The 13,045-nt window shown below is 52.3% G+C and overlaps 2 protein-coding genes across 3 annotated transcripts in view; both read left to right on the top strand.

Annotated features, from left to right (window-relative positions):
* FCGRT (Fc fragment of IgG, receptor, transporter, alpha) overlaps positions 1–3,725 on the top strand; it is a 25,239-nt gene extending 21,514 nt beyond the window's left edge. For both annotated transcript variants that reach the window (XM_012643039.1, XM_012643038.1), the window contains 3 exons: positions 2,080–2,349; positions 2,977–3,093; positions 3,404–3,725. In XM_012643039.1, the coding sequence (XP_012498493.1) occupies positions 2,080–2,349; positions 2,977–3,093; positions 3,404–3,513 (497 nt within the window). In that variant the 3' untranslated portion in view covers positions 3,514–3,725. The remainder of the gene's footprint in view (positions 1–2,079; positions 2,350–2,976; positions 3,094–3,403) is intronic.
* Positions 3,726–4,830: 1,105 nt separating this feature from the next.
* Positions 4,831–13,045, top strand: part of RCN3 (reticulocalbin 3, EF-hand calcium binding domain) — a 9,693-nt gene continuing 1,478 nt past the window's right edge. Inside the window, exons 1-5 of the mRNA XM_012643037.1 lie at positions 4,831–5,076; positions 8,030–8,232; positions 9,512–9,684; positions 12,074–12,134; positions 12,174–12,178. Coding sequence (XP_012498491.1) covers positions 4,835–5,076; positions 8,030–8,232; positions 9,512–9,684; positions 12,074–12,134; positions 12,174–12,178 — 684 coding nt within the window. The 5' untranslated portion in view covers positions 4,831–4,834. The remainder of the gene's footprint in view (positions 5,077–8,029; positions 8,233–9,511; positions 9,685–12,073; positions 12,135–12,173; positions 12,179–13,045) is intronic.

The raw sequence follows: 13,045 nt of genomic DNA, 5'->3' as shown, positions 1-13,045 counted from the left end.
ATCATAGCTCACTGCAGCCTCAAACTCCTGGGCTCAAGCGATCCTCCTGCCTCAGCCTTCCAAGTAGCTGGGACTACAGGCAGGTGCCACCACGCCCGGCTAATTATTTCTGTTTTTGGTAGAGACAGAGTCTTGCTCTTGCTCAGGCTGATCTCTAACTCCTGACCTCAAGCAATCCTCCCACCTAGGCCTCCCAGAGTGCAAGGATTACAGGTGTAAGTCACCGTGTTCAGCCTAGACTCTTTCTTCTGTTCTACCAATTTATTGGACTGACCTTGTGCCAGTAACTGACTCTCTTAGTTAATGTAGCTTTATAGAAAGTTCTGATATCTAGGAGTTAACTTTTCCAGCTTTCTCACCTTGGTTATTCCAGGTCATTTGCATTTCTATACGCATTTTATTTTTTTATTTTTACTTTTTTAGAGACGGGGGTCTCACTATGTTGTCCAGGGTGGTCTTGAACTCCTTGCTTCAAGTGATCCTCCCAAGTAGCTGGAATTACAGGCATGTGCCGTGGTGCCCAGCTGAGAATTGACATCTTAACAATATTAAGTCTTCTAATCCATGAACACAGTACATCCCTTTCCTTATTTAGGTGCCCTTTAATTTCTCTCAGTAACATTTTGTAGTTCAGGGTAGAGGTTTTACATCTCTTTGCTTAGATTTATTCTGAGTATTAGACATTTTTTGATGCTTCTATAAATGGTATTTGTTTACAATTTTATTTTCCAATTGTTTGTAGCTAGTTTATACAAATACTATTGATTTTTATGTATTCACCTCAAATCCAGAAACTTTGTTGAATTCACTTTATTTCTAATAAATTGTTATAAATTCTTTTGGATCATGTCATCTTTGACATGTTTTATTTATTATCTTTTCTACTTTTAAAACCTTTTATTTATTTTTCTTATCTTACTACACTGACTGGGATTTCCAGTACAATTCCAGTTGAATAGACATGGTGATAATGAACATCTTGTATTCTCAAATTCATGGGAAAAACATTTAAAATTGTACCATTAAGTATGATGTTAGCTATAGGTTTTTGTTGCCCATTGTCAAATTAAGGAAGTTCTCCTCAACTCCTAGTTTGCTAAGAGGTGTTTGTTTTTTCATGAATGGTGTTAAATTTTATCAAATGACCATTTGCTTCTTTCCCTTTATTCTGTTAATGTGGTGAATTACATTGACTGATTTTTTCAATATTAAACCAACCTTGAATTCCTGCGATAAACTTCACTTGATCATGATATATTATCCTTTATATAAATTACTTGATTCTATCTGCTAATATTATGTTAAAAGATTTTAGCTCTATTTTTGTGACAGATATTGGCCTTAAATTCTCTTTCTTGTAGTGTCCCTGTGAAGTTGTGTTATCAGGATTATGCTGGCCTCATAAAATGTGTTGGGAACGTGTCTCCTCTTTTCTTACTCCCTGAGTTTGTATGAAAGTAGAATTATTTCTTCTTTAGTTATTTTTTTCTTTTTTCATTTTTAAATAGTGATAGGACTACTCGAGTGTTTTGTTTCTTCTCGTGTCAGTTTTGGAAGGTGTATTTCTCAGAAATGTTTCCAGTTCATTTAAATTTTCAAATGTGTTGGCATGAAATTTTTTATAATATCCTCTTACTATATTTTTAATGTTTGTAGGGTATGTCGCATGTCCCTTCATCACAACACTTTCACAGTCTATTTCTCCTTCATCTGTTTGCACACAAATATTTGTCTGTCTCCCCAGGCTCCACGAGGACAGCACCTTTTGTCTATTATGTTCACTGCTATGTCCCCAGTGTCTAGAACAGTGTTTGGCATGTGACAGATGCTCTGTGCGTGTCTTTTGCAAGAAGGAATGGATGAGAGGTGGAGTCTTGAGGGGGATACCCTCAGGATGGGTGGGTTGGGTCTCTGTCACCCTGGGAAGGTCCTACCCCCTTTACTGTATATTCTGCAGGCTCAGCACGGTGCAGAGCACAAGGAATGGAGGCCTCTTTTTGTCTCTATCCAGCCCTGCACTGGGCCTGCCCCTGGGTGTCATGGGCTTGGGGCTTAGGCCTGTCTGCCTGTGTTCTGCAGAGCCACCCTCCATGCGCCTGAAGGCCCAACCCAGCAGCCCTGGCTTTTCTAAGCTCACCTGCAGTGCCTTCTCCTTCTACCCCCCGGAGCTGCAATTTCGATTCCTACGGAATGGGCTCGCAGCTGGCTCTGGAGTGGGTGACTCTGGCCCCAATGGTGACGGCTCCTTCCACGCCTGGTCATCACTAATAGTCAAAAGTGGCGACGAGCATCACTACCGCTGCCTTGTGCAGCATGCAGGGCTGGCACAGCCCCTCACTGTGGAGCTGGGTGAGGTCCCGCTGAGTGACAATCCTCCCTGTTTCTGATTGCCTCCGTCCCACTGCTACAGCAGTCCTTTCTGAGTCTGAACTTCCTCCCTGCTGCTGCTGCTGCTGCTGCTGGTCCTCTTTGAGTCTGGCTGCCTTGTTCCCTGCTCGGGACTGCCAATTCTTCCAAAGCCTGATGGCTTGTCCTCCCTAAGTCTGAGCATCTTCCATCTTGCTGCTGCTGGTCATCATGGAGTCTGACCATTCATTGTCTGCTACTGCCAATCCTCACCAAGACTGACCATCTGCTGCCTTGCTACTGCCAGTCCTCCGTGAGACTGACCTTCTACTGCTCTGTGCCTGCCCCTCCTTCCCAAGTTGGACCACCACCTGCCCTGCTGCCACAGGTCCATTACCAGTGTGACTGAGACCTCTCTTGCTATGGCTGGTTCTTACATCCTACCTGGGGATATTCTGCCCAGACTCAGAGCATCGCCCAACTGGCCTTTCCCCTGCCCATGCCCGCCCCCACACACTTGGTGCTGGGATCTTCAAGGTTGGGAGGGACCAGGACACCCCCCCTTGCCCTGTCTTGACTGGATGGGGTGGAGGGGTCTACTCAACGTCTCACGGCATTCTCTGGCTGCAGAGTCACCGGCCAAGTCCTCAGTGACAGTGGTTGGAATCATCATCGGCTTCTTGCTGCTCGTGGCAGCGGCTGCAGGAGGAGCGCTGCTGTGGAGGAGGATGAGGAGTGGGCTGCCAGGTGTGGGGCAGGAAGAGGGAGCGCTCAGAGAAAGGGACAGAGACCCCACAGAGAGGGGGACACAGACCAGGAAGGACAGAGATTTGAGAGGGTGGGACCGAGCATGGGAGGATGGGGAAATAGAGGCCCAGAGAGGGGCGACAGAGAGTGGGGGGAAAGGGGGAAATAGGGGGACAGAAACCCATGGAGAGTAAGATAGAGACTGAGAGAATGCACGTGAGACACACACACACAGAAATGGGGTGAGGGGCGGTCAGGGGCCCAGGGGGCCTCAGAGAATCTTATGCCCTCCCCCTTTCTTTCTCCTCAGCTCCTTGGATCTCTCTCCGCGGGGATGACGCCGGGGCCCTCCTGTCCACGCCTGGCCTGCTCCCGGACGCCGACTCTCAGGACATAAGTGCATTCCCAGCAACTGCCTGACCATCCCCCGTTCTGGCTGCTAATAGCTAACGTAGTCAGGTCTCTTTAGTGTGAGACCCTCTGGAATCCTGGCATCTCTGAGCCTCCAGAAGGAGTCCTGGGCCCCGTTGTCTCCCTCTGGATCCCTTCTCCTGTGGTCTTGCCTCAGTTCCCCCTCCTGATATATACGGCTCTTTTCCACCTCCACAATATAACATGAGTTTGGGCCCAAATCGTCGTGTTGTCATTATTTCAAGTTTTCAGGCCGGGGAGGTAAGGGAATGGGTGGGAGGAATGAATGATATAAACCCTAGGTTTCAGATCTCTCCTGTGGCTAATATGTGGCCTTGGTGGAATCTGCCAATCTTATATATCAAGTCATGTATTTTTCATTCATGAATTTCACAAATATTTACTGAATGCCTACACTCACCATGCCAGGCATCTTGAGGAATTCTTGGCTGGTGTCTGACCAGCCTTCTTTGTGCAGAAGAAAATTGTTCCCTCTTTGAGGAAAGGGAATGCCTCTTCTGGCCCTTGATTCGCCTCTGTCTTACACCATCCCGACAAAGAGAAAGAGAAAAATACATCTCCCGTGAGGCTTTGGGGCTAGAGCAACTGGAGGTAGACGGCAGGGCGCCCCGATGCCTGCCGGGAGGTGTAGTTTTTCCCGGCCGTGTCACTCTGGCATCGCCCAGCGGGTTTTCCCGGGGCCCACCGCGCTTTCTCCTTTGTGGACGTGGCGAGGGGCGCCAGCTGCCCTCCTGGCGCTCGTTGGCCCCGCCCCATGCAGCGCTTATTGGTCGGAGGGCGGGGCTCTGGCCCGCCAAAGGCGGGGCCTGACTTGAGAGCCGCCAAATTGGGCATATTTGGGAGAACACAGAGTGGAGTGTGCAGAGGGAGGCCGAGCTGGATAACCGGGTAAAGGGAGCGGGTAGGGGGCCCTGCCCAGGGAAGGCGGCTCGGGGCGGGTGGGGTCCAGGGTCCCCAGGACCTAAACTGAGAGCGACACCGGGGAGCCTGCCCGATTTCTTGCTTGGCCACCACCACGCCCTGCACTTTGCATGAGACGTGCACCATGTCTCCCTGAAGTCCCCCCTTGCGGATCTGGGACCCCTCGGGTACTCTCTCAGAGGATTCAGTCCCCACAGCTGGTTTTACCTCTGAGCAGCCCGGCCGTCTTTTTTCCCATTGCTGCCCCTTCTTGAGCCCAAAAGTTTGCAGCCAGCTTCCATCTCTCTGTCCTGTCCCAGGTAATCCCCCTAGACATCCACCCTCTGTTTCGTTTCTGTCCCTATCCCTGTGACCTCTGACCCTTGGCCTTGTCACTCCCCAGGAACCGATGATGTGGCGATCATCACTTCTGCTGTTTCTGTTGCTGCTGAGGCACGGGGCTCAGGGGAAGCCGTCGCCGGACGCCGGCCCTCATGGCCAGGGGAGGGTGCACCAGGCGGCGCCCCTGAGCGAGGCCCCTCACGATGACGCCCACGGAGACTTCCAGTACGACCATGAGGCTTTCCTGGGACGGGACGTGGCCAAGGAATTCGACCAGCTCAGCCCAGAGGAAAGCCAGGCCCGTCTTGGGTAGGAAGGAGATGGGGGTGGGGCGGGTTTAGGGGTGGGGGTTTCTGGAGAGAGATGGGAGCATTGATGGGGGCACAGCCAAGGGACTGGAATGGTGTGGACTGGACTTCAGTTCTTTGTGAGGATTCTGTCTTGAAGTTCTACCTCTTCTCCTCAGGAAAAACACAAATGAAGTTAAAATTGAGGCCCTCAAGATAGGACCTTTCCGGGCAGCAAACTCTGTTCAAATTCTGCCCCTAAGTCACTCTTTGTTCCTTTGTCCCAGACACCTCTCCTCCCCAAGCCTTAGTTCCCCGCCCTGGAAATGAGATTTGGCAGGTAAGGAGCCCAGCCAGGGCAGGAAAATGGCTGAACCCGGAATTTGAGGGTGAGCTGGGCTGAATGGGGTCTTGCTATGATCTGGAGAAAGTGTGTCCCCCCTCTGTGCAGTGCAGGCAGGGCCAGAGTGGGCCTGAGGTCAGGGGGCCAATGGAAGCAACCGCTCTGTGCATCCTACTGATGCTCATTCATCCTACAAATGTTCACTGAGCACCTACTACGTGCCAGGCACTGCTCTAGGTGTTAAAATCACAGCAGTGAACAAACAAGACAAAAATCCCTGTCCTGGCCGGGCGCAGTGGCTCATGCCTGTAATCCTAGCTCTCTGGGAGGCCGAGGCGGGCGGATTGTTTGAGCTCAGGAGTTCGAAACCAGCCTGAGCAAGAGCGAGACCCCACCTCTACCAAAATTAGAAAGAAATTAATCGGCCAACTAAAAATATATAGAAAAAATTAGCCGGGCATTGTGGCGCATGCCTGTAGTCCCAGCTACTCGGGAGGCTGGGGCAGTAGTATCACTTGAGCCCAGGAGTTTGAGGTTGCTGTGAGCTAGGCTAACGCCACGGCACTCACTCTAGCCAGGGCAACAGAGTGAGACTCTGTCTCAAAAAAAAAAAAAAAAAATCCCTGTCCTTGTGAAGCTTAAATTGTAGTGGCAGAAACAACAATAAATCCATAAGTATAAAGTGCATCACATGGAAATAAATGTATCAGAGAAAAGGCGAAGGAGTGAGAAGTGTGGAGGGGAGAGGCTGTTGTGTGTGTGAGGGGTGTAATTTTAAATAGGGAAGTCTGAGGAGGCCTGGATGGAAGGTGGTATTTGAGCCACGTGGGTATCTGGGGGAATAGCATTCCAGGCAGACGGAACAGTCAGTGCAAAGGCCCTGAGGCAGGAGTGGGCCTGGTCTGTCTGGGTAACAGTGAGGCCCCTGTGGCTGAAAGCCAGAGAGGGAAGGGGAGAGACTGGGCGGTGGGAACAGGGAGGGAGCAAAGAGGTCAGATCTTGCAGAGACTTTTGGGTCACAGTGAAGATTTAAGTTTTTCTCTGAGGGAGATGAGAGCGACGGGAGGGCGTGAGCTGACTTGGGCTTTAACAGAATCCCTCCGGCTGTTGGGTGGGGAACAGACTGTAGGAGAGTAAGCAAGGAGCCCAGAGAGAAGAGGCTGCAGTAGTCCAGGGGGGACACCAGAGAAGGTGGTGGCTAGATCAGGGCAGAGACAGCAGTGGTGGTGGCTGGTCAGCTGGCTGGAAGATTGTGCGTGGATGGGGGTGGGGAAGGAGGGGTGGGGAAGGGGAAATGCTAGGTTAGCACTTTTAGCTTAGTGCTAACTATGGTGCCAGGCGCTTGCTAAGTGCTTTACATGACAACTCATTTAATCCCCACAACCACCTGTTGGGGCAGGTACTATTATTTATCTCCATTTTACAGAGGGGTAACTGAGGCATAGAGAGATTAAGGGGTAACTGAGGCCCACAGCCAGCAAGGAGACAGCAGGGGTTGGATCTAGAATGTCTGGCTGTGGACTGGAAGCTCTTAACCACAGCGGGAGCCTCAGGACAGTGTGTGAGTCTCAGGGACAAGAGCCGGCCCCCTGGCAGACCCGGGCACAGACAGCCTGGGGTGGGAGGGAGGCAGCGACACACGCAGAGCTGAGGAGGGCTCTGCCGTCTCGGATTCGACCGTGGGGACTGGGCCACGGGGACCAAGGGACGGTGACAGGGAGGAGGGCTCCATGTGGTCTCTATTAGCGGTTGGGCGAGGACCGGGACCGTAGCAGGGCGTCACCAGGGGAGAGCAGAGGGGCTGGGAAGCTGACAGGCGTGGCCCGAGAGAAGAGGCGTGAGATGGCACCTAAATGGCTTGACTTGCGACGAGGAGGTACACAGGAACCGGCGGGACAGAACGGAGGGGAAGACGGAGGGCCGAGCCCAGGGGTTGCGGGTGATGGGTCTTGGGCAGTGCCTGGTTCGGCCCCGAGCAGGCCGGGAGAGCGGCCGGACGCAGCGCGGGGCGGGGCTGTAGAGAGGAGCCCGAAATCTACGCGCGGGGGCCAGGGAAGGGGGCGGGGCACGGGGCGGGGTTAAGGGAGGGCCCGGAGACAGACAGGGGAGGGGCGGGGCCTGAGGGCGGGCCCGAGACGGCCGGAGGTCCGGCCGTGGATGGCCGTGGCGGTTTGGGTACAGAGTCGGACTCGGGACCGGGGTCCCGCAGGCCAGGGGCGCGATGCGACCACCCGCTCCCTCACCCCAGCCAACTCGGTCCAGCGAGAGGTGGAGCACGTGCAGGGTCGAGGGGCGGGGCCGGGGTGGAGGGCGTGGCCCTGGCTTGTGAGGTCCCTCCCGCCGCCGCGGTGGCTCGAGAACCGCAGCGCCGGCTGTAGCCCGCTGGGTCTCGAGAAGCGCGTGACTCACCTCTGGCGGGGTCTCTGGGCTGGTGGGGCGGGTCCCGCGGGGGGCTCGGTCCCGAAATTGACACGCGCCCCTCCCCAGTTCGCCCGCGGCCCAACCGTGGCCCGCACGTTCAGCCTGATGTTGGGGGCGTGGCTCCGCGCGAAGGGCGGAGCCTGGCCGGGAGGAGACCCCCCCCGGAGTGGGCGGGGCCCGACAGTGACATGTGCCCCGCCCCGGCTCGCAGGCGGATCGTGGACCGCATGGACCGCGCCGGGGACGGCGACGGCTGGGTGTCGCTGGCCGAGCTTCGCGCGTGGATCGCGCACACGCAGCAGCGGCACATACGGGACTCGGTGAGCGCGGCCTGGGACACGTACGACACGGACCGCGACGGGCGTGTGGGTTGGGAGGAGCTGCGCAACGCCACCTATGGCCACTACGCGCCCGGTATGCGGCGAGACCCCAACCCCTGCTCCCCTCACACACCGTGACCCATCCTTTCTAGCCACCCCAGCCCTTAACCCATCTACCCAGAATCCCTGACTCTTGAGCAAGATCTGCCCACTTGTAGGTAGATCTACCCATCACTCTGAGACCCCCAATCCTTGACCTCTCTCTGGCTTTTCCTTCTGGGGTCCATGGCCTCTATGACTCCGTGACTAGGGAACTTCAGATCCTTGACCAGGGACACCTACTATGCCCTGTCGTCCTGGCCCCTGACCTCTGTGGCCTCTCATCCTGAGAACCCCAAAGCCATTTACCCTGTCCCCACTCTCTCAGTTTCCTCTTCTCTGTCCCAGGCCCCAGCCCCAGGCCCCCCGCAGCTCTTGTTCTCATCTTCCTCTCCTCTCCCTGCCTCCTGCAGCCTCCAGCCTTCCCCTCTCCTGGCTCCAGAGGGGTCTTTCTGCACCCAGAGCTGACCCTGCCGCTCCCCTGCTCAGGGATCCCCTGGGCCCCCAGGAGACAGTCCCAGCTCCTCAGCTTTGTTTTTCTACATTTTCTGCCCCAAATGGATCTACTGTGGTTTCTCCGAACTCGCCACACTCCTCAAACCTCTATCTACACTCTGCACGTGCTGTTTCCACCAAGGAAAATGCCCTTTCCCTCCTCTCTGCCAAGCATCTGAATCACCCAAATGGGCCATTCCAGTTGGCCAAATGGGTCAACTACAAGTCCACTGTTCCTGGCTGCATGCCCTTGGGCAAGTTACTTCCCCTCTCTGGGAATTAGTTTTCTCATTCAGAAAGTAGAATAAATGGAAGAACCCACTTTACTTGCTTTTTGTGCAAGTAAAGGATTAATTGCAATGTTGTAGTTAAAGAGCTTAGCATGTAGTAAAGTCTTACAACAAATTAGCTAATATAAGCCCAGCATGGTGTTGTGCCTGTAGTTCCAGCTGCTTGGGAGGCTGAGACAGGAGGATCGCTTGAGCTCAGGAGTTCAAGCCCATCCTGGGAACACATTTATCAAAAGATAAATGAATACAGCAAATAAATAAAAATACAAGTTAGCTAATATATATAATATGACATATAAACCTATGCAATAAATTATATATATGTTATATTGTATATATGATTATGTAAGTTATTGATATGTTAATTATTATTAATTCTGGGGCTGTCTTCTCTTCCTGGTCCCGAGTGGGGTTTCCTTTGTCTTTTTTCTCAGCCTGCTGGCGCTCCCTCCGTGAAAGCATGTCTCACTAAGATCTGCCCTTCCCCAGGTGAAGAGTTTCACGACGTGGAGGATGCAGAGACCTACAAGAAGATGCTGGCTCGGGACGAGCGGCGTTTCCGGGTGGCTGACCAGGACGGGGACTCGATGGCCACCCGGGAGGAGCTGACGGCCTTCCTGCACCCTGAGGAGTTCGCCCACATGCGGGACATCGTGATTGCCGTGAGTGCGGGCTGGGGGAAACCCGCCTCCCACACCCGTCCTGGGACCAGGCTTCTCATCCTGGTTCCAGTCTCCCGGCACTTGCCAGGGGCAGGTGGCCACCTGGTTCTCCAGCACCTTCCCTAGGGAACCCAGGCCATAAATGCCGATCAGTGGAGGGTGACGTTTGCCATGCCCACTTCCCGACCCCCAGTGTCTAATCTCTCCTCGTCAAGCCTCCCCCTCCCTGTGCTCACATTGGGGGTCTAGGCCTCTCCCCTGCCCCCAGACAACCATATCCCCAGAACTGCCTCAGGGAACCCCAATCCTGGCTAAACCCCAGAAACACCGCATTCCCACATGTGGAGTGTTCACTCTGAGACCTCTTCTGCTGGCCCCTCACCATTTTTTTTTTTGAGACAAGATCTCACGCTGTCACCCAGGCTAGAGTGCAGTCATCATAGCTCAGTGCAGCCTCCGACTCCTGCGCTCAAGTGATTTCTTGCCTCAGCCTGCCAAGTAGCTGGGACTACAGATGCGGTCCACCATGCCTGGCTAATTTTTTCATTTTTTTTGTAGATACAGGTTCACCCTGTGTTGCTCAGGCTGGTCTCCAACTGCTGGCCTCAAGCGATCCCCCTGCCTTGGCCTCCCAAAGTGCTGGGATTACAGGTGCACCACCGTGCCCAGCTTATATTAGCTGGTTTGTTATAAGAGCTTATTATATGCTAAGCTCTTTAACTAAAGTGTTGCATTTTAACTAAAATATATTAACTAAAATATTGCATTCCAGGCTAGCCCCTAATCTAATTGTTATTCCTTTATAATTTTTCCAAAACTTGCTGTATTCTATAGGGGAAGGATTACTTCCTTCCTTCCTTCCTTCTTTCCTTCCTTTCTTTTTTTAAAATAGACTTTATTTTTAGAGCAGTATTAGGTTCACAGCAAAACTGAGCAGAAGGTTCAGAGATCTCTGCCATGCCCCCGGCCCCCCTCACACGTGCAGCCTCCTAGATGGGACATTTGTTACGACCGAGGAACCTACACTGACACATCATTGTCACCCAAAATCCATAGTTTGTATTAGGGTTCACTTTTAGTGGAAGGATTTTCTACTTCTACCATGCTTAAGTTTTTACAAATTATTTTAAAAATCTAATTATATGTATTTCACGAATAGGTAACACTGGTGTTAAATGCCCGAAAGATATGTTAAAAAAAAAAAAAAAAGGAAAAGATCTATGAGATTGCTCCCTACGAGCTGTGAGCAACTTCCTCGTCTTTTCACATAACTGTGCAGTATTAACTAGTTCTGTCGCTGCCAGCGGGGCTGGTTCCTGTCTGCTGCCATTACAAGCACGCAGGACAACCTTGAACGTCCGTCACGTCACTTACACTCACATGTCCATGTGGCTCCAGGACAAAGCTTCTGGAGTGGAATTGTTGGGTCAACGGGGATGTGCCCCTCCAGTCATGTTGGATATTTCTAGGTATTTTACGTACTCAATTCGTTCAGCTTCGCAACAGCCCTTTGAGGTGGGGCTTTCGGCCTGGTTCAGAGATGGACACTAAAACCCAGAGGGGAAAGGTGTCATCTTGTTGCCCAGGGACAGTGTGACCTGGGCCTCCCGAATCCCATGGACTCCCCACCCTACAAGGCCCTAAATCCCTTGCTTATAGCAGACAATGTTGTGACAACACTTCTCTCTCCTGAGTTGACATTATTTCACAAACCCTGATTGAGCATGTCCTGTGTGCTGGGCACCCCTCTAACTCCTTTACCTCCGTTACTTCGATTTAATTGTCATGGCAACCGCAAGGCAGTGGGCTGCCATCTTTGCTTTATAGACAAGGATGGCCGGGTGTGGTGGCTCATCCTGTAATCCTAGCACTCTGGGAGGCCGAGGCTGGAGGATCTCTTGAGCCCAGGAATTTGAGGTTGCTGTGAGCTAGGCTGACACCACGGCACTCTAGCCCAGGTGACAGAGTGAGACTCTGTCTCGGAAAAAAAAAAAGAAAACAAAGAGGGCCATGTGGAGTGCGTGTCAAAATGGTCCACAAAGTGCACCGTGTGTGTTCTTAAAGCAGGGTTAGGGCCCAGAGGTTTCACCCCTTCGAATGTGTTTGCCAGGACACGAGAACGTTGTCAGGGACACAGGACAGCTCTCCTTGCGTGTAAGGATCCTGTGCTTTGCTGGACATTGGGGCCCCTGGCTCGCGCCCACTAAATGCAGGTAGTGCCCACATCATGTGTGCCCCAGAAAGCCATCAGATTTCCCACACACCGCCCGTTGAGACTGCTCCAATGCCTGCCCCAGGGCTAAGTTCCCCAAAGAACCTCACGTCCTTACCCCAGGGGTCCAGCCTCCCTCGGGAGCCACCCCCAGTCTGAATGCCTCTTTCTTCCCAGGAAACCCTGGAGGACCTAGACAAGAACAGAGATGGCTACGTCCAAGTGGAGGAGTACATCGGTGAGTGGGCCCCATTCCTGTCCCGGGTATGGGTGGCAGCGGATGTATATCACAGAGAAGAGAGCAGTGGCCCTAAGAGGTGAGGCGGGGGCACTGCTTGAGTTCATGCATGCACCAAACATTTATTGAGTGACCAGACACGAAAGCATCTATTAAGCACCTACTGTGTACCAGGCCCAGGAAACATTTATTGAGCACCTACTGCATACAAGTGGTTGAGGATATAGCAGAGAATAACATAGATAAGGTTCCTCCTTGGGAATCTGGAGTTTCTACAAAATCAAAACTTGGGGGCAGTGTTTGGTGGGGACGGGCGTCAGGAGGCTTGTCTTGAACCTGCATCTGCACAGCAAACACCATGTCTCCTGTTACATGGGGTGCAGGGGGACCCTCACAATATCCCCAAATCTCCCCTTGGCCCTGGTGCTGTCCCTGTCCCTTGGGGGCAACGAATTTAGTCAAGGGGAAAGCTATTAAGCATAGAATATTTTTGAAGTTTAAAAACATTTTTCTATAGAATATTTTTATGGAACAAACCTGCAGGCAAGACATTTTATTTAAGTGTAATTTGTTTTCTAACATCTGTGAGGAAGATAGAAGTCTTTTTCTTTATAAGAAAACTTAAACATCACAGCGGGATAGCTGACACATGATCACCTGCCACGTGCTCGAGACCTTGTTGTAAGTGGTTAACATATTGTCATTTCATTTATTTATTTCTATTTATTCATTTTTTTAGAGAGAGGGTCTTGCTCTGTCACTCAGGCTGGAGTGCAGTGGCACGATCTTAGCTCACTGCAGCCTCCAACTCCTGGGCTCAAGGAATCCTCCTGCCTCAGCCTCCCCAGTAGCTGGGACTATAGGCGTGCACCACCACACCCAACTAACTTTTCTATTTTTAGTAGAGATGG

The sequence above is a fragment of the Propithecus coquereli genome, unplaced genomic scaffold, assembly GCF_000956105.1.
Source record: "Propithecus coquereli isolate 6110/MARCELLA unplaced genomic scaffold, Pcoq_1.0 Scaffold193, whole genome shotgun sequence".
NCBI classification, from domain to species: domain Eukaryota; kingdom Metazoa; phylum Chordata; class Mammalia; order Primates; family Indriidae; genus Propithecus; species Propithecus coquereli.
Note: the sequence above shows the minus strand (reverse complement) of the source record. Positions and strands in the feature narration are given on the sequence as shown.